Here is a 20346-nt window from a genome sequence, read left to right on the forward strand (position 1 = left end):
TTGAATGTTTGAACATCTTGGCCATGTTCTGTTATAATCTCCACCCGGCACAGCCAGAAAAGGACTGGTCACCACTCAGAGCCTGGTTCCTCTCTAGGTTCCTGCCTTTCTAGGGAGTTTTTCCTAAACACCGTGTCTCTACATCTGCATTGCTTGCTGTTTGGGATTTTAGGCTGGGTTTCTGTATAGCACTTTGTGACATCGGCTGATGTAGAAAGGGCTTTATGAATAAATGTGTTTGTTTGACTGTAGGCTAGCAGGACATGCTCCTGTTTAGAGAAACAATCACTGTAGGCTAGCAGGACATGCTCCTGTCTGGAGCAACAGTCACTGTAGAATAGCAGGACATGCTCCTGTCTAGAGAAACAATCACTGTAGGCTAGCAGGACATGCTCCTGTCTAGAGAAACAGGCACTGTAGGCTAGCAGGACATGCTCCTGTCTGGAGGAACATGCACTGTAGGCTAGCAGGACATTCCACATGCAGGGCTGGGTCTGGTGGTGAAAACAGTGTAAGTAAAGTAAACACAGGAACACACACACACCAGGAACCCAAGCAGGCCCAGGGCCAGTAGTAACAGCACAGTGGAGTGTGTAAGTGTGTGTGTAGGTGTGTGACAGTGGTTGTTTTGGAGGGCCGGTTTAAAGGGACGGTTTAAAGGGACGGTTTAAAGGGACGGTTTAAAGGGCCGGTTTAAAGGGTCGGTTTAAAGGGTCGGTTTAAAGGGTCGGTTTAAAGGGTCGGTTTAAAGGGCCGGTTTAAAGGGCCGGTTTAAAGGGCCGGTTTAAAGGGTCGGTTTAAAGGGCCGGTTTAAAGGGCCGGTTTAAAGCTCCTAGCATGGGTTGGCTTCTTCGAACGTCTCTGAGAAGACTGGTCTCTTTCTACTACTGACCGAGTGCTGTAGAGATAGCCTGGTCCCAGGTCTGTTTGTGCTGTGTAGCCAACTTCTATTGTCATATACACCAAACATCAGAATGACCATAAGAGTTGGCAACACAGCACAAACAGATGTGGGCCCAGGCTACTGTAGAGCTCTCAATCTAGTAGCAGGGAAGGAATCTGGAGCTCAATGTATCACCCCTCCTCCAACCCAGCCCAACCCAAGCTAACCCCAAAACCCTGGAACCAGTGACCACACCATTAAGCATTTCTCTATGAACGGCAAACACGTTTCTGTGGTGATCTTTCTATTTTTAGCTGCTTCTATGCTGGCCATGTTCGGGAATCCAGGTATTTGGTTCTGACTGGCTGAATGGGTTGTCTCCGGTTGTCTGGACTACTACACCATTTGGAATGTCTGGCATACGATCAAGAACCACTACAAAGAGGGGGGTGGGAGGAGAGAGAGAGAGGGGGAGAGAAGAGGAGAGAGAGAGAGAGAGGGGGAGAGAAGAGAAGAGAGAGGGAGAGAGAGAGGGGGGTAATAGGAGAGGAGAGGAGAGAGAGAGAGAGAGAGAGAGAAAGAGAGGGGAGAGAAGAGAAGAGAGAGGGGGGAGAGAGAGAGGGGGGGAGAGAGAGAGAGGGGGGGTGGGAGGAGAGAGAGAGGGAGGGGGGGGGAGAAGAGGAGAGAGAGAGAGGGGGGAGAGAATAGAAGAGAGGGGGGGAGAGAGAGGGGGGGAGAGGGGGGGGAATAGGAGAGGAGAGAGAGAGAGAGAGAGAGAGAGAGAGAGAGAGAGGAGGGGAGAGAGAGAGAGAGAGAGAGAGAGAGAGGGAGAAGAGGAGAGGAGAGAGAGAGAGAAAGAGAGAGAGAAGAGGAGAGGAGAGGAGAGAGAGAGAGAGGGGAGGGGAGAGAGAGAGAGAGAGAGAGAGAGAGAGAGAGAGAGAGAGAAGAGGAGAGACAGAGTGGTGGGAGGTTGAGAATGCTGGTAAAAGGTCATATATATAGTGAGTGATGACCACACTATTAAAGAATGTCTAAAGAAGTGAGGAGAGAGGTTAGTGTTGTGATGAGGGAGGGAGATATTTATATATGTATTGTGAGTGATGACAACACTATTAAAGACGTGAGGAGAGAGGTTAGGGTGTTGTGATGAGGGAGAGAGATATTTTAGTGATTTCAGTGTGTTTGTTCTCATCCACCCAGATAAAGCCCATATAGGACAGATCTTTCTCTCCCAACCCAGTTTTATAGCTACAACTAAACCTCTCTCTCCATCACCACAGGGAACGCTCATCCTATCGGCGTAGGATTGGGCTGAAACATTCTGTTGTGAGGTTCCCTTGCATCTCCTCTTTCAATGTCTTTTTCACACACACACACACACACACACACACACACACACACACACACACACACACACACACACACACACACACACACACACACACACACACACACACACACACACATCTTTAGCCTGTCTTTGAAGGGAGGAGGGTGATGCCACTCAGAATGGGAGAAAGATCAGTACTGAGACGCTGGTGCTGTCTGACTGTCAGTCTTTGCCCTACTTCATACACAGCTTGGCTGATACTGTACATAAATAGCTGGTGCATACATACACAAAGGTCCTGCCAAAGTCAACAACCACACACATTCTCTGTCACTGACATGAGTTAGAGATTGACCCTATTTATATTACATCCAGGTTCAACCTGTCCATATATGGAATCTCAGCAGTCACCAACTAACAACAGGGGTGTCCAAAACTGCATCCTGTTCCCTATAGGGTGCACTACTTTTGACCAGGGCCCATTGGACTCAAAAAGTAGTGCACTATGTAGGGAATAGGGTGCCATTTGAGACACACCCAGGTTAAGGAGGACATTGGGTTCCTGACCTGGCCTCGTCACTAAGGAATGGAAATTCCAAGAGTTCCTAAGTTGCCTCAGGTTACGGGAGAACTGACCTCAGATGTTCAGGAACTCTGATAGCCATCTAACATTCCAAACATTCCAACAGGAATCAATAGGCTGTTTGGTTGTTCAATCTAACTGGCCAATCAGCGACCAAGACAGGGGCTGAAGAATGAAGGTATAGACCATGGGCGATGTGAGTGTTGGGCAGAGAGAGAGAGGTGTATGTGTGTGCGTGCGTGTGTGCGTGCGTGCGGCTGCGTCCATGCCTGATTCTATGTGTCTGTGGGGTGTTGTTCGTCTGTCTGAGCTCTCAGGATAATTACTCAGTATCAGTTGGTAATCCTCCTTTCCTACAAACAGAGGTGTTCTTTCAATGTGGCCCCTTAAAGACCCCCCCACTGATGGTGAGAGGTGACCCGTGACTGTGGAATCACATGCGTAGAGAACCCGAACAGGTCATCCTACACCATCTACACTGTTAGGTATGGTTTCATTAAATGGTCTAGGAGAAAAATACTTCTCCTCCCCTTTGACCTAAAGCATCCTCACCCATTACTCACACACATCTACCCTGTTATACCTGTTACCATTGTACTATGACCTGGGACTTAGCTGTTATACCTGTTACCATGACCTGGGACTTAGCTGTTATACCTGTTACCATGTTAACATGACCTGGGACTTAGCTGTTATATCTGTTATCATGACCTGGGACTTAGCTGTTATACCTGTTATCATGACCTGGGACTTAGCTGTTATACCTGTTATCATGAAATAGGACTTAGCTGAGGTATGTGTCATCAAGAAATAGGACTTAGCTGAGGTATGTGTTACCATGAAATAGGGTATAGCTGAGGTATGTGTTATCATGAAATAGGACTTAACTGAGGTATGTGTTATCATGACCTGGGACTTAGCTGAGGTATGTGTTATCAAGAAATAGGACTTAGCTGAGGTATGTGTTATCATGACCTGGGACTTAGCTGAGGTATGTGTTATCATGACCTGGGACTTAGCTGAGGTGTGTGTTATCATGACCTGGGACTTAGCTGAGGTATGTTTTATCATGACCTGGGACTTAGCTGAGGTATGTGTTATCATGACGTGGGACTTAGCTGAGGTGTGTGTTATCATGACCTGGGACTTAGCTGAGGTATGTTTTATCATGACCTGGGACTTAGCTGAGGTATGTGTTATCATGACCTGGGACTTAGCTGAGGTGTGTGTTATCATGACTTGGGACTTAGCGGAGATATGTGTTATCATGACCTGGGACTTAGCTGAGGTATGTTTTACATGACCTGTGACTTAGCTGAGGTATGTGTTATCATGACCTGGGACTTAGCTGAGGTATGTGTTATCATGACCTGGGACTTAGCTGAGGTATGTGTTATCATGACCTGGGACTTAGCTGAGGCATGTTTTACATGACCTGTGACTTAGCTGAGGTATGTGTTATCATGACCTGGGACTTAGCTGAGGTATGTATTATCATGACCTGGGACTTAGCTGAGGTATGTTTTACATGACCTGGGACTTAGCTGAGGTATGTGTTACCATGACCTGTGACTTAGCTGAGGTATGTTTTACATGACCTGGGACTTAGCTGAGGTGTGTGTTATCATGACCTGGGACTTAGCTGAGGTATGTGTTATCATGACCTGGGACTTAGCTGAGGTATGTATTATCATGACCTGGGACTTAGCTGAGGTGTGTGTTATCATGACCTGGGACTTAGCTGAGGTATGTTTTACATGACCTGGGACTTAGCTGAGGTATGTGTTATCATGACGTGGGACTTAGCTGAGGTGTGTGTTATCATGACCTGGGACTTAGCTGAGGTATGTATTATCATGACCTGGGACTTAGCTGAGGTATGTGTTACCATGACCTGGGACTTAGCTGAGGTATGTGTTATCATGACCTGGGACTTAGCTGAGGGATGTGCACGTTTTTGTGATGGATTTTTTAAAATTTTGATAAAATATTACATTTAGGGAGTTTAATCACTTAACATTAATGTATGAAGTATTTCCACAAATATTCTGCTGTTCTTATTAGTGAAGAGCAGGAGTCACCTACCTGACATAGCAACACTTCTCTCTCTGTTCTTAAGAGTAAAGAGCAGGAATCACCTTCCTGACATAGCAACCCTTTGAAACAGAAACAGACTCCATGAGGGTGGTATGAGGGCCCGACGTCCACAGGTGAGGGTTGTGCTTACAGCCCAACACCGTGCAGGACGTTTGGCATTTGCCAGAGAACACCAAGATTGGCAAATTCGCCACTGGCGCTCTGTGCTCTTCACAGATGAAAGCAGGTTCACACTGAGCACATGACAGACGTGACAGAGTCTGGAGACCCAGTGGAGAACGTTCTGCTGCCTGCAACATCCTCCAGCCTGACCGGTTTGGCGGTGGGTCAGTCATGGTGTGGGGTGGCATTTCTTTGGGGGGCCGCACAACCTCCATGTGCTCGCCAGAGGTAGCCTGACTGCCATTAGGTACCGAGATGAGATCCTCAGACCCTTGGGAGACCATATGCTGGTGCGGTTGGCCATGGGTTCCTCAGAATACAAGACAATGCTAGACCTCATGTGGCTGGAGTGTGTCAGCAGTTCCTGCAAGAGGAAGGCATTGATGCTATGGACTGGCCCGCCCGTTCCCCAGACCTGAATCCAATTGAGCACATCTGGAACATCATGTCTCGCTCCATCCACCAACAGAATGTCGTTGCACCACAGAATGTCCAGGAGTTGGCGCATGCTTTAGTCCAGGTCTGGGAGGAGATCCCTCAGGAGACCATCCGCTACCTCATCAGGAGCATGCCCAGGCATTGTAGGGAGGTCATACAGGCACGTGGAGGCCACACACACTACTGAGCCTCATTTTGACTTTACATCACAGTTGGATCAGCCTGTAGTGTGGTTTTCCACTTTAATTTTGAGTGTGACTCCAAATCCAGACCTCCATGGGTTGATAAATTTGATTTCCATTGATCATTTTTGTGTGATTTTGTTGTCAGCACATTCAACTATGTAAAGAAAAAAGTATTTAATAAGAATATTTCATTCATTCAGATCTAGGATGTGTTATTTTAGTGTTCCCTTTATTTTTTTGAGCAGTGTATTTGGTTTTAAATATACTTAAGTATCAAAAGTAAATGTAAAAGCATAAATCATTTCAAATGACTTATATTAAGCAAACCAGACAGCACAATCTTCCTGTTTTAGCCAGGGGCACACTCCAACACCCATACATCCTTTACAAACACAGCATGTGTGTTTAGTGAGTCCGCCAGATCAGAGGCAGTAGGGATGACCAGGGATGTTCTCTGTTTATTGAGTCCACCAGATCAGAGGCAGTAGGGATGATCAGGGATGTTCTCTGTTTATTGAGTCCACCAGATCAGAGGCAGTAGGGATGACCAGGGATGTTCTCTGTTTAGTGAGTCCGCCAGATCAGAGGCAGTAGGGATGGCCAGGGATGTTCTCTGTTTAGTGAGTCCGCCAGATCAGAGGCAGTAGGGATGACCAGGGAGGTTCTCTGTTTAGTGAGTCCGCCAGATCAGAGGCAGTAGGGATGATCAGGGATGTTCTCTGTTTAGTGAGTCCGCCAGATCAGAGGCAGTAGGGATGATCAGGGATGTTCTCTTGTCCTGCTAAAAATTCAAAATGTGACGAGTACTTTTGGGTGTCTGTGAAAATGTATGGAGTAAAAAGTACATTATTTTCTTTAGGAACGTAGTGAAGTAAAAGTAAAAGTTGTTAAAAATGTAAAAAACAGGCACCCCAAATAAACAACTAAAGTATTACTGAACTTTAAAGTATTTTTATGTCAGTACTTTACACCACTGCATACCAACCCTTTTCTCTCTGCTTACTGACCAAGTCCTACATTCCTCCCCATCACTCTGACATGCCTGCATACTGCTGTCACGAGGCCAACCACTCCTATCAGTAAAATAAGGAGATATAGACAGCTAGGAGAGGCATGGAGGTGTGTGTGTGTGTGTGTGTGTGTGTGTGTGTGTGTGTGTGTGTGTGTGTGTGTGTGTGTGTGTGTGTGCGTGTGTGTGTGTGTGCATACACCCTGGTCATCTGTCTAGCTGGATAAGGCTTTCACGTCTCTGCAAAGCTCTCATCACGCTCTCATTGTAAAGCTCACACACGACAACAGTCCCCTTCTGGCCCGGCACCATAATCATTACCACACCACTCATGCATGTTCTGTGCTATGCCAGGTCTGCCCATGATGTTTTTAAAGAGCTTGCTGTACTATACAGTATATGTTTATTGGTGTATTCACTAGTTTTCTTTTCTTACAAGGATCTGCACAGTAGTATTGTAGACAGTGTTGTATTCCAGGACTCAAGCTGTAGTGATTTGACTTATGACACAAATAGTTGGTGCAATAGGGCGAAGGCAAACACACACAACATTTTAGACTACAGTATTTCTGCAGTAGTGGAGTTAACACATTCTGTCTTGAACAAGGCTACCTGACATCTCATAGTAGACCCAGATCTACGGGCTGATATACAGGAATCTACTAACTTCTTGGACCCAGTCCAACAGTGTCATCGCATCAGACCACTGGTATGTGTGTTTGTCCTTCACCATCTTAGATACATGTAATATAACCTGAAAAATGAAGAGAGAAAAAAAACTGGTGAATGAGAATAGAGGTAGGTATCACATTCCAGGGCATTGACTTGTGAGAGATGAGATTCGGCTTCACTAATCAAAATCTATATATCTATCTATGCTATGCAGGTAGGGGGGTAGGTGGGTTGATGAGTGACTGATGATTAACCTTTAACCTGTAAGTGAAGAAAATAGATAATTCCTCCACTGACAGTACTCTGTTCCCACAGCAATAGAGACTATTTGAGCATTCTAAGGAGTTGACATGTGTGGACATCTCTCTCCTCTTCACTCAACAGAGACTGGGCTGATAGTGTAGAGAGGCAGGCTGAAGGGGTAGATGCGAGTTTCTGCTATGCAAAGCCCTCTGCCTCCACATACACTTAGGCCTAGATTCAATCAGGTCAAGCTTTCACCGATGATAGGCAACGCCTTCATAGCGGATGTTTTGGTGGTGTCGGAGGTGGAACTGCTATCGTCATTGTTATGAAGCCACACCCACCCCACTCACGTTACAAAATCAAGTGTAGGCTTTGTAGAAATAACGATCAGCCTAATCATTAAACTAAATCAGGAGGATTTCTATCAACCTAACGGAGGTGTATAGTGGCTTGCAAAAGTATTCACCCCCCTTGGCATTTTTCCTATTTTGTTGACTTACAACCTGGAATTAAAATTGATTTTATGGGGGGGTTTACACAAAATGCCTACCACTTTGAAGATGCTAAGTATTTTTTAATGTGAAACAAACAAGAAATAAGACCAAAACCAAAAACTTGAGCGTGCATAACTATTCACCCCCCCAAAGTCAATACTTTGTAGAGACACCTTTTACAGCAATTACAGCTACAAGTCTCTCAGAGTATGTCTCTATAAGCTTTGGACATATAGCCACTGGGATTTTTGCCCATTCTTCAAGGCAAAACTGCTCCAGCTCCTTCAAGTTGGATGGGTTCCGCTGGTGTAGAGCAATCTTTAAGTCCTACCACAGATTCTCAATTGGATTGAGGTCTAGGCTTTGACTAGGCCATTCCAATACATTAAAACGTTTCCCCTTAAACCACTCTAGTGTTGCTTTAGCAGTATGCTTAGGATCATCGTCCTGCTGGAAGGTGAACCTCCATCCCAGTCTCAAATCTCTGGAAGACTGAAACAGGTTTCCCCTCAAGAATTTCCCTGTATTTGTCATTATTTCAAGTCTGACTAGTTTCAAAGTCCCTGCTGATTAAAAACATCCCCACAGCATGATGCTGCCACCACCATGCTTAACTGTGGGGATAAGGTTCTCGGGGCGATGTGAGGGGTTGGGATTGCGCCAAACATAGCATTTTCCTTGATGGCCAAAAAGCTACATTTTAGTCTCATCTGACCAGAGTACCTTCTTCCATACATTTGGTGAGTCTCCCACATGCCTTTTGGTGAACACCAAACGTGTTTGCTTTTTTCTTTAAGCAATGGCTTTTTTTCTGGCAACTCTGTGGAGTGTAAATCCCAGCTCTGTGGAGTGTGCGGCTTAAAGTGGTCCTATGGACAGATACTCCAATCTCCGCTGTGGAGCTTTGCAGCTCCTTCAGGGTTATCTTTGGTCTCTTTGTTGCCTCTCTGATTATAATGCCCTCCTTGCCTGGTCTGTGAGTTTTGGTGGGTGGCCCGCTCCTGGCAGGTTTGTTGTGGTACCATATTCTTAAACATTTTTAAAAGTGAATTTAATGGTGCTCTGTAGGATGTTCAAAGTTTCGGATACTTTCCTATAACCCAACCCTGATAAGTACTTCTCCACAACTTTGTCCCTGACCTGTTTGGAGAGCTCCGTGGTCTTCATGGTGCCCCTTGCTTAGCTGTGTTGCAGACTCTGGGGCCTTTCAGAACAGGTGTATATATACTGAGATCATGTGACAAATCATGTGACACTTAGATTGCACACAGGTGGACTTTATTTGACTAATTATGTGACTTCTGAAGGTAATTGGTTGCACCAGATCTTATTTACGGGCTTCGTAGCAAAAGGGGTGAATACCTATGCACGCACCACTTTTCCAAACATTTTTTAAAATTATTTTTTGAAACAAGTAATTTTTTTCATTTCACTTCACCAATTTGGACTATTTTGTGTATGTCCATTACATGAAATCCCCCCCAAAAAATCAATTTAAATTACAGTTTTTAATGCAACAAAATAGGAAAAACACCAAGGGGGATGAATACTTTTCATGGCACTGTAAATTACATTTCTCATTCCAGTGTTCCAACTGGTTAACAAGGCTGCATGGAATTTATTGAATAGAGCCCTTAGATGATGCACTCAGTGTTATGACTGACTATAGGTGACCAGACCCCGGGACTGTTCAGTGTTATGACTGCAGGTAGCCAGGCCAGACAACAGGACCACTCAGTGTTATGACTGCAGGTGGCCAGAACAGACCCCAGGACCACTCAGTGTTATGACTACAGGTGGACAGACCAGACCCCAGGACCACTCAGTGTTATGACTGTACGGGACCAGACACCAGGACCACTCACTGTTATGACTGCAGGGAACCAGACCCCAGGACCACTCAGTGCTATGACTGTAGGGGACCAGACACCAGGACCACTCAGTGCTATGACGACAAGTGGCCAGACACCAGGACCACTCAGTGTTATGACTGTATGGGACCAGACCCCAGGACCACTCACTGTTATGACTGCAGGGAACCAGACCCCAGGACCACTCAGTGTTATGACTTAGGGGACTGGACCCCAGGACGAGGAATGATGATGTGGGCCGGAAATAGGAATGAATGAATGAATGACACAGGCCGGAAGACAACAGGAAATTAATCACTTGTAATGTTGCCAATGCTCCGATGAAAGAAGCAACCATAACTGTTAATAAACACAGGAGTCACTGTCTCCTATTGTTGTTGGAGCTATTTTTAATTTTTTAATTTAAAAAGGCAAGTCAGTTAAGAATAAATTCTTATTTACAATGACGGCCTACCCCGGCCAAACCCGGACGACGCTGGGCCAATTGTGCGCCGCCCTATGGGTCTCCCAATCACGGCTGCATGTGACACAGCCTGGATTCGAACCAGGGACTGTAGTGACGCCTCTAGCACTGAGATGCAGTGCCTTAGACTGCTGTGCCCCTCCGGAGCCCCAAGGTTAATAACTGTTGACCCTCTAAATACAGTACTACCTTCATATTACCTACAGGACAGTAGAAAAGGGCATGTTTAGGCCCATTGAAAATAATGATGAAAATCATCAGACCTTGTATTGTTGTTGTTTTATTGTGTTCCTTTATTCTATTTTTTTACTTTAGTTTATTTAGTAAATATTTTCTTAACTCTATTTCTTGAACTGCATTGTTGGTTAAGGGCTTGTAAGTAAGCATTTCACTGTAAGGTCTACTACACCTGTTGCATTCGGCGCATGTGACAAATAAAATTTGGTTTGATCAGACGCAGGTACTAGCAGACAGGATCTAGTTTTATTGGCCTGGCACAGACATGTGGGTGTCAGCATTCACCCAGAAAGGCACCAGATTAAATGACATAATTATCTTCACCTGTTTGGAATAGAAACAGTTGTTGTTTCTGTTATTGTTTATGTAGGGGATATCCTGTTTTCATAAAACCCACATTTCTTAGGGCAAATGTTCTTTCCGATTTCACCATGGTGAAGGAGGTTTGGTATTCTAAAAAGAACATTGTGATCTTATCTTACATAACCTCCCAAACGGCACCCTATTCCCTACATAGTGCACTACTTTTGACCAGAGCCTCATATGTTCTAGTGCACTATGCAGGGAATAGGGTGCCATTTGAGAGGGAGCTGTGCATGTTTACGTGAGCTATGCTGACAATGTGTACTCAATTCTATTTCCACATCTGCTATTGTTTAACTGAAGCGTCTTCTGAATAAATGATATCACCTTAGAGGTATTCTTTAAAAGATGTTCCAGTTTAGCAATGATATTATGTTACACACACATCTGGTTGTGCCCAGAGGACATCTTATATTTCTGATTGATTGTTATGAAATCTAATTGGGTTGGTATCTACTAGAGGAAAGATGTGGGGACTTGGTAATGGTCTGCTCTCACGACCTTGTAACATGGCATTTCGGTCCCTCTGTGTGTTTGTGTCTCTCTCTCTCTCTCTCTCCATCCTTCTCTACTTCCCTCCAACTCTCCATCCTTCTCTACTTCCCTCCAACTCTCCATCCTTCTCTACTTCCCTCCAACTCTCCATCCTTCTCCACCTCCCTCCAACTCTCCATCCTTCTCTACTTTCCTCCAACTCTCCATCCTTCACCTCCCTCCAACTCTCCATCCTTCTCTACTTCCCTCCAACTCTCCATCCTTCACCTCCCTCCAACTCTCCATTCTTCACCTCCCTTAAACTCTCCATCCTTCTCCACCTCCCTCCAACTCTCCATCCTTCACCTCCCGCCAACTCTCCATCCTTCTCTACTTCCCTCCAACTCTCCATACTTCTCCACCTCCCTCCAACTCTCCATTCTTCACCTCCCTTCAACTCTCCATCCTTCTCCACCTCCCTCCAACTCTCCATCCTTCTCCACCTCCCTCCAACTCTCCATTCTTCACCTCCCTTCAACTCTCCATCCTTCTCCACCTCCCTCCAACTCTCCATTCTTCACCTCCCTTCAACTCTCCATCCTTCTTCACCTCCCTTCAACTCTCCATCCTTCTCCACCTCCCTCCAACTCTCCATCCTTCTCCACCTCCCTCCAACTCTCCATCCTTCTCCACCTCCCACCAACTCTCCATCCTTCACCTCCCTCCAACTCTCCATCCTTCTCCACCTCCCTCCAACTCTCCATCCATCTCTACTTCCCTCCTCCATCTCTCCCTGACATCCAATGACTTTCACCTCAGTGTGTTCCATATAAAGCCATGTATGGTGCGTGTGTTGATACATGCATGATGTCAACCACTTGAGAATTGAGGAAATTACAGAATGTAAAAGATAGGCAACAACTCAACCAGGGTCAAACAGTGCTCAGTGCAAGGCTGCTGTCATTCCACATACAGCACTCCTCTTGTCCATTCACACTCATACTGTATCAGTGATGCAAACCATCTGTCTGTGAGCCGCGACAGCATATTTTGGAGAACCTAAATATGCATGTATTTTCAGTATGCATGACCAAAAAAGTTTCAGAAAGAGGGATGTTGATGTTTTCAATTCCTGTTGTCCAGAATGACGGTCCGATATTGATTAATATATGTTGTCCAGAATGACGGTCCGATATTGATTAATATATGTTGTCCAGAATGACGGTCCGATACTGATTAATATATGTCCAGAATGACGGTCCGATATTGATTAATATATGTTGTCCAGAATGACGGTCCGATATTGATTAATATATGTTGTCCAGAATGACGGTCCGATATTGATTAATATATGTTGTCCAGAATGACGGTCCGATATTGATTAATATATGTTGTCCAGAATGACGGTCCGATATTGATTAATATATGTTGTGCAGAATGACGGTCCGATATTAATTAATATATGTTGTGCAGAATGACGGTCCAATACTGATTAATATATGTTGTCCAGAATGGTATTGTGTGCCTGACATCGTGTAGACTCCTACTAGAGCATGTCCAGATTGTCTTTAAATAACATACAGGGTGCTGGCACCAAATGAAATGGAAAACCAAACAATTCATTCACTGATTTCCTGCGTCCAAAACACACTAATTGTTATGGCAGTCATATTTTCCATAGCACCTTATCAATCATGCTAGGAAATGATTTGATTGTATACAATGATGAATTTCAGGAAACAATTGTCAAAGACAGCCTCCTATCCCAGATTGGCAAAAATGTGTAAATAAATATTTTAAAATGTATTTAAAAAATGAACACAGAAACGGATCGAATTTACATTTAAAAACATTTCTTACATTTTTGGAAGGAGGGGGCGGTTGGAGAATATTCATACTGTACATCTCTCAATATTTTTTACAAACTTAGACACTTCAATGTGTATCTTATTTTATTTTAAATCAAACACACAACTCAATGTCTTGAGCATCGCATAAAACACCACAGTCAATGTATTTCAGTAGCAAATCAAAAACTTGTCAATTAAACTTGTAACCTTGTCAATTACTTTCACATTGTCTAAACCTAGTTTCAATGTTTTTCTATTTTAGTTTAGAGAATGTAAAATCACTGGAACTGTTAACATCTATCCATTAACAATTTTACTGAATAAAAAAGCTGAAATTTAACCCAATGCTAGTTTTTGCTAACAACTGTTACTCTGCTTCCTACGAGCAGATCAGGAATCCAGTGAAGGTGGTGTGGTGAGCCCCGTCATCATAGACTTGATGTTCTGCTTTAAGACGGGTGTACACCTCTTCACCTTCTACCAGCTGCAGGGTGACACCATTGGATCCACTGTCTTCTCCATCATGTGGTGTGCTATGGTCAGTCACAGTCACCATAAGTTGTCCTCCTTTGTACAGGGACACTCTTCTATGTTTGGAGGTGAATCCAAAGGCAGTGAATCTGAAGTAGTAGATTCCACTCACCGGCGCCTTAAAGATGCCAGTCACCGGACTGTAAGCATTGCCAATGTTGGTGAAGACATGCTTGTAGACCAGGGTGATGTCAGTATTGAATGGTCCTTTGGTTTCAGACAGTGAAGCTGAGAAGGCTACCTTCGGTCTCTCCCTGTTCTCTCTCTTCAATTCCTCCACGGTGGCTCTCAGCTCTTGGAGTGCAGAACTCTGTTTCTCCACTGTGGCTCTCAGTGAAAGCAGTAGGTCATTCTGTTCCCCTACCTGGCACTCACTGGCTGTCAGGGTGGCTTCCATGACTGTTTAGATAGAGATCTTCAGGAACAAGTTGACTCTGTAAAGGAGAAGAGTTGAGTCTGTGGTTGTGGTCGAGGTAACAGCTTTATGCAGAGTGCTCTGGGGTGCAAGCAGTCACATCAAAATGCAAAGGCAAGTACAAAGGGAAACTTCTTCCATCTCAAGGTTATATGCATTGACTTAATTAAGTATGCATTCATCACTTCAGTGTCACAATTATGTAAATTCTCTGTAATAAAACATGAGTTTCTTGGAAACAGGATGAACTTCTGGTGACCGTTTTTCTGCCTAATAGGTGAAATGGTCTGTGTGTGTTGCATTGTGTCCTGTCTTGTGAAAATATTCAGCATTTATGGTGAAACAGACAGTTGGTGGGTGTTTTGATGAGGCCCATGTTCTTCCTTTAAATCATGTGATCCTTAGAGCCAGGAAATACATGTTCTGACATTCAGTATAACGTTTTGTGTGTGTGTGTGTGTGTGGGTGGGTGTGGGTGTGGGTGTGGGTGTGTGGGTATGGGTGTGGGTGTGTGTGTGTGTGTGTGTGTGTGTGTGTGTGTGTGTGTGTGTGTGTGTGTGTGTGTGTGTGTGTGTGTGTGTGTGGGTGTGGGTGTGTGTGTGTTTGTGTGTGGGTGTGGACTATACACAGAGGAATGCTTCAATGCAGTGACTAACTGTTTTCTCTTCTGTTTCTTCAGAAATGTTGTTTGGCATCGTTTTCGGTTTTGTGAACTTGATCAGCAGCTATTCAACTGTAAATAATTCCAAACCTCTTTGCCAATAACAGCTGGTTTCCAGTTTTCCACTCCCTTCTCAGACCACTCCCTTCTAGTAAAATTCTTTCTTGAGAAATATTTTTTTTGCTAACAATCCATTTTTTTTCTTCAGTTTTAACAGAAATCTATTACAGTAAGGTCCTAATTGCTACACAGAATTTGATTTGATATTGAGATTAAAACGGCTGCATTGGGCCTTTAAGAATGAAAAGCTCCACTGGGGACAGAGCGAATGAACGGTGCAGGTGAATAGAAAACACTTAACATCCTAATTGCAGCGGCAGTAGAAGAGATTGAGAGAGAGGTCTGTGTTTTGCTTCAGGGGAACACGCTGATTATTTCATCTGATGAATTGGCGTCATTCAGAGCGGTGGTCTGGTGGTCTCAGTGGTAATCAAGGGTTTAATGTGTGTGTTTATTTCATTACTGTCCCAAATGGGAAACATGGACAGTTTCAGCCTAGTTGTGTATTCAACTATTACACTTTCGGTTAATTTACAGTATATCGGTCGACGACACACATTGAATGTGTGTGTGTGTGTGTGTGTGTGTGTGTGTGTGTGTGTGTGTGTGTGTGTGTGTGTGTGTGTGTGTGAGGCCCTCCATCTAATGTATTTTTTTCTTTACAGTGCGAATCTCTCCTCACCAAAACTAGACCATACAAACACATAGTCCCTTCACCAAAACTAGACCATACAAACACATAGTCCCTTCACCAAAACTAGACCATACAAACACATAGTCCCTTCACCAAAACTAGACCATACAAACACATAGTCCCTTCACCAAAACTAGACCATACAAACACATAGTCCCTTCACCAAAACTAGACCATACAAACACATAGCCCCTTCACCAAAACTAGACCACACAAACACATAGCCCCTTCACCAAAACTAGACCATACAAACACATAGTCCCTTCACCAAAACTAGACCATACAAACACATAGTCCCTTCACCAAAACTAGACCATACAAACACATAGTCCCTTCACCAAAACTAGACCATACAAACACATAGTCCCTTCACCAAAACTAGACCATACAAACACATAGTCCCTTCACCAAAACTAGACCATACAAACACATAGCCCCTTCACCAAAACTAGACCACACAAACACATAGTCCCTTCACCAAAACTAGACCATACAAACACATAGCCCCTTCACCAAAACTAGACCACACAAACACATAGTCCCTTCACCAAAACTAGACCACACAAACACATAGCCCCTTCACCAAAACTAGACCACACAAACACATAGCCCCTTCACCAAAACTAGACCACACAAACACATAGTCCCTTCACCAAAACTAGACCACACAAACACATAGCCCCTTCACCAAAACTAGACCACACAAACACATAGTCCCTTCACCAAAACTAGACCATACAAACACATAGCCCCTTCACCAAAACTAGACCATACAAACACATAGCCCCTTCACCAAAAGTAGACCATACAAACACATAGCCCCTACCCCCCACCCCCACCATCCTATAATAGAGACAACACCCCACCCTCTACCCCCTACCTCACCATCCTATAAGTGTCAACACCCCACCCCCTACCCCCCACCTCACCATCCTATAATACTGTCAACACCCCACCAACTACCCCCCACCATCCTACAATAGTATCAACACACCCTACCCCCAACCTCACCCTCCTATAATACAATCAAAACCCCACCACCCTATAATAATGTCAACTACCTCACCCACCACCCTGCAGTAGCAACAGGCCCAAGCCGTTTAGGATGATATCCTAAACCTTTTTTTTACTAGCAAGGCTAGGAAACTGTACCCTGCTGGGTTTCATATACAGTTCATCCGAGTAACATCAGGGTTGGATGTTTGATTCCAGCTGGGGCCACCCACACAACATGTATGCACAGATTAATGTAAGTTCCTGTTGTTCAAAGCATCTGATAAATGGCATATACTATCATTTATTTATATGATATATACAATGTTGATAACTTAAGCAGTTTATTTTTTGCCTGATTGGAGGCGGCTGATGGAAGGATGGCTGATAGTAATGGCTCCTCCCCAATTAAGGTGCCAACAGCCGCCTGTGGTATGCCTACTATAAGCCGTGTGCACAGTATCAGAGCTGATATCCTAGAACAGGTTCTCAAGTACTATAGCAGTAGAAACCTAGAGGTGCCGTATGACCCACATCAGTCACCATGTGGTTCGCGTTGTGCTTAATGAAAGTATCGACCACTCTGCTGCCGTGTGATTGACCTCAGTGAGTTAACTTCAGCGGGCTCCCTACATGATCAATGAACACACTTTACTCGACACAGCACTCTAGCCTATCACATCTAATCTATATGGTTACTACAGAGCTGGTAATTGATGCAGGCACTGCTTCTACAGTGCTAATGTACTTCAGCCTCCTTAGCAGTGTTGCATTCTAGCTTGAAATTTACTTATTTGTGTCACCATACTGGCGCATTTATAAGAAATTTATATTTTGAGGTCAATGAAGGGTGAATAGGAACTTTGTGAATGGAAAGTTACTGAGTGAGACAAGGGAAAGTGTTCAAGCATGTTGTTGCTGAATATTCATATTTCTAAGGAAGGAGGCAAAGAGCAACTGTCTCGTATCCTGATAAGGCAGACCAGTTGCTGTGGAACTAGGACCGTGAGGGATTTGGAACTCAACTAAGGTCAACAGTTGATAAGGTGAGACGAAACAAGCAGTGTGACGTCCTTCACACAAGTCATTTAGGAATCTGTCACGCCCTGGCCATAGAGAGGTTTTTACTCTCTATTTTGGTTAGGCCAGGGTGTGACTAGGGTGGGCATTCTATGTTCATTTTCTATGTTTTGGATTTCTGTGTTTGGCAGGGTGTTGTTCTCAATCAGGGGCAGCTGTCTATCGTTGTCTCTGACTGAGAACCATACTTAGGCAGCCTTTTCCCACCTGTGTTGGTGGGTAGTTGTTTTCTGTTTTTGGATTCTGTACCAGACAGAACTGTTTCGGTTTCGTTCATTCTCTTTTGTTGTTTTTGAATGACTGACAGTGAACCACCAGCAGCATGTTGAAACAGGCTGAGTGACTGACAGTGGACCACAGACCTTTATCAGGAGACCATGGTTAATGCTCCAGTCTAAAGATTACATAATGCTCTTCTCAGGTCAAAACAAGGTGTTTTTTTTTAAATTCAGTGTTCAATTCATAAATAAAGATGAACAAGTACCACGCTGCACCTTGGTCCTCACCTTCTTCAACCCACGACAGCCGTTACAGAATCACTGAGCGATACATCATTCATTATCATTTCTACACACTTTCTACCTGGTTTTAGTTGTTTAAGTCAGATTGGAGTATTCGTCATAAAATAATGACACGCGACCCAAATTTAGGTTGTGAGCCACCTGCTCTAAATTAACAGGTAATATAGAGATCCTGTTTGTTCACGCTTCTACCCCTGTGCCTTTCTACAGACTCAGTAACTAAACTATTTTTCTCAAGGAATGAGAGAGATAAGGGGAAGACCAGGTGAAGGGGAGAACCAGGTGGAGACCAGGTGAAGGGGAAGACCAGGGGAAGGGGAAGACCAGGGGAAGACCAGGGGAAGGGGAAGACCAGGGGAAGGGGAAGACCAGGTGGAGACCAGGGGAAGGGGAGACCAGGAAAGGGGAAGACCAGGGGAAGGGGAGACCAGGAAAGGGGAAGACAAGGTGGAGACCAGTGGAAGGGGAAGACCAGGGGAAGGGGAAGACCAGGTGGAGACCAGGGGAAGGGGAGACCAGGAGAAGGGGATGACCAGGAGAAGGGGAAGACCAGTGGAAGGGGAAGTAGAGTAGTGTTTCACATACCTCCCACCATACACACAAACACATACACACATAAACTCCGCTCTCCCATACATGCACATATGACAGCCACACACACCCTCAACCATACTCTCCTTGACTCCAGTGACTCACATTCCCCCCGTCACATTTTCATTCCTCTCCTCTAAGGCAACTGATCTTCCCTTAGACCTCCCACACATGAGAACCCAGTGTGGTGCGTGTGTGTGTGTGTGTGTGTGTGTGTGTGTGTGTGTGGACCTCCCAGGTAGCTGGGTCTTTGTGTTCCAGACAGGGCTGAGTTCAATGGGTCATGTGAAGTGTCTGCCTGACTAGAACAGCTGACCCCTCTGTACCTGCAGTGGTGTGACACACGCACGCACGGATGCACACACGAACGCACACACACACACACACAATTGTCTGTGAGACTTGATGATCTTGGCTCTAGTGTAAAGCCTGATACTTCTTGCTCCTGTCTCTGTGTCGAGCCCACTGTCTACTCTGTCTTAGTACAACCTGGTCTCAGGGCAATTCATATTATTATGCACGTAAATCTGAGACACTCATTTCCTATGACACGTTAGGGTACATTATGGAATGGAATAGCGGTCGTACAATATCATATAGGACGTATAGTATCATAATATATTACACAGTTGTACAATAGCATACAAATTGGATAATGTATAGTGTTATCGACTTTCTCTGATTGCTTGATGCACTGTAACAACAAAGGACAATTATGTGGAGAATTTACATTGGCGGTAAGGGAAACTAACAATGAAGATTAGGATCATTTATGCAAAAAAATTGGAAGAATTTACATAGAAGGTTAGTTGAATTGTTTAAGATTAGAATAAGTGTTAGGTAAAATGCTACAGTTGTCCCAGTCCCGACACGACTCAAACGCAAAACTTTTGGATTGCTAGACAGTTGCGGTATACTGCCACCCATCCTCCCCAACCGACCTCCCTACTTCATTTAGTTTCTGTTTACAGTAAGTAGACCATTAGCACATACAGCATCGTATGTCTTGGAGGTGCTCATAAATACATATATTATGATTCGTATGGCTCTGAGAACAGGCTGCTTAGCGAAGTCTTGATCCTGGTGTTGACAGACTAATCATCCTGATTTTTAAATGGGAACACTGAATACCTGATACAGTGAGTACCAGGGGTATACAATACTTGGGGGTGGGGCCATCTGTACTACCTCAAACATCAGATAATGGGGGCCATGAAGGGACATATAGAACCAGTACTTCACACTGGTTTGTGAAGGATATCCAACAAGGCACATATTTACTTCTTCGTACTTAGCACTTCCTCCATGGTCAGTATTACTGGAGGTTACTTCCTGCATAGCGTCAGTCTTACTGGAGATTACTTCCTGCATAGCGTCCGTCTTACTGGAGGTTACTTCCTGCATAGCGTCAGTCTTACTGGAGGTTACTTCCTGCATAGCGTC

General features: G+C 44.5%; 1 protein-coding gene across 1 annotated transcript; it reads right to left on the bottom strand.

Annotated features, from left to right (window-relative positions):
* Window positions 1–13441: 13441 nt before the first annotated feature.
* Window positions 13442–14542, bottom strand: LOC110490701 (complement C1q tumor necrosis factor-related protein 3). Its single transcript, XM_036945207.2, has one exon. The coding sequence runs from the start codon at window positions 14283–14285 to the stop codon at window positions 13737–13739; it is 549 nt and encodes a 182-aa protein (XP_036801102.2). The 5' UTR covers window positions 14286–14542; the 3' UTR covers window positions 13442–13736.
* Window positions 14543–20346: the final 5804 nt, after the last annotated feature.

The sequence above is a fragment of the Oncorhynchus mykiss genome, chromosome 21, assembly GCF_057628025.1.
Source record: "Oncorhynchus mykiss isolate SJ-2025 chromosome 21, ASM5762802v1, whole genome shotgun sequence".
NCBI lineage: Eukaryota > Metazoa > Chordata > Actinopteri > Salmoniformes > Salmonidae > Oncorhynchus > Oncorhynchus mykiss.

Bases quoted from the DNA above. Each gene is read 5' to 3' on its own strand.
- LOC110490701 (XM_036945207.2), bottom strand. From the start codon at position 14,285: ATGGAAGCCACCCTGACAGCCAGTGAGTGCCAGGTAGGGGAACAGAAT.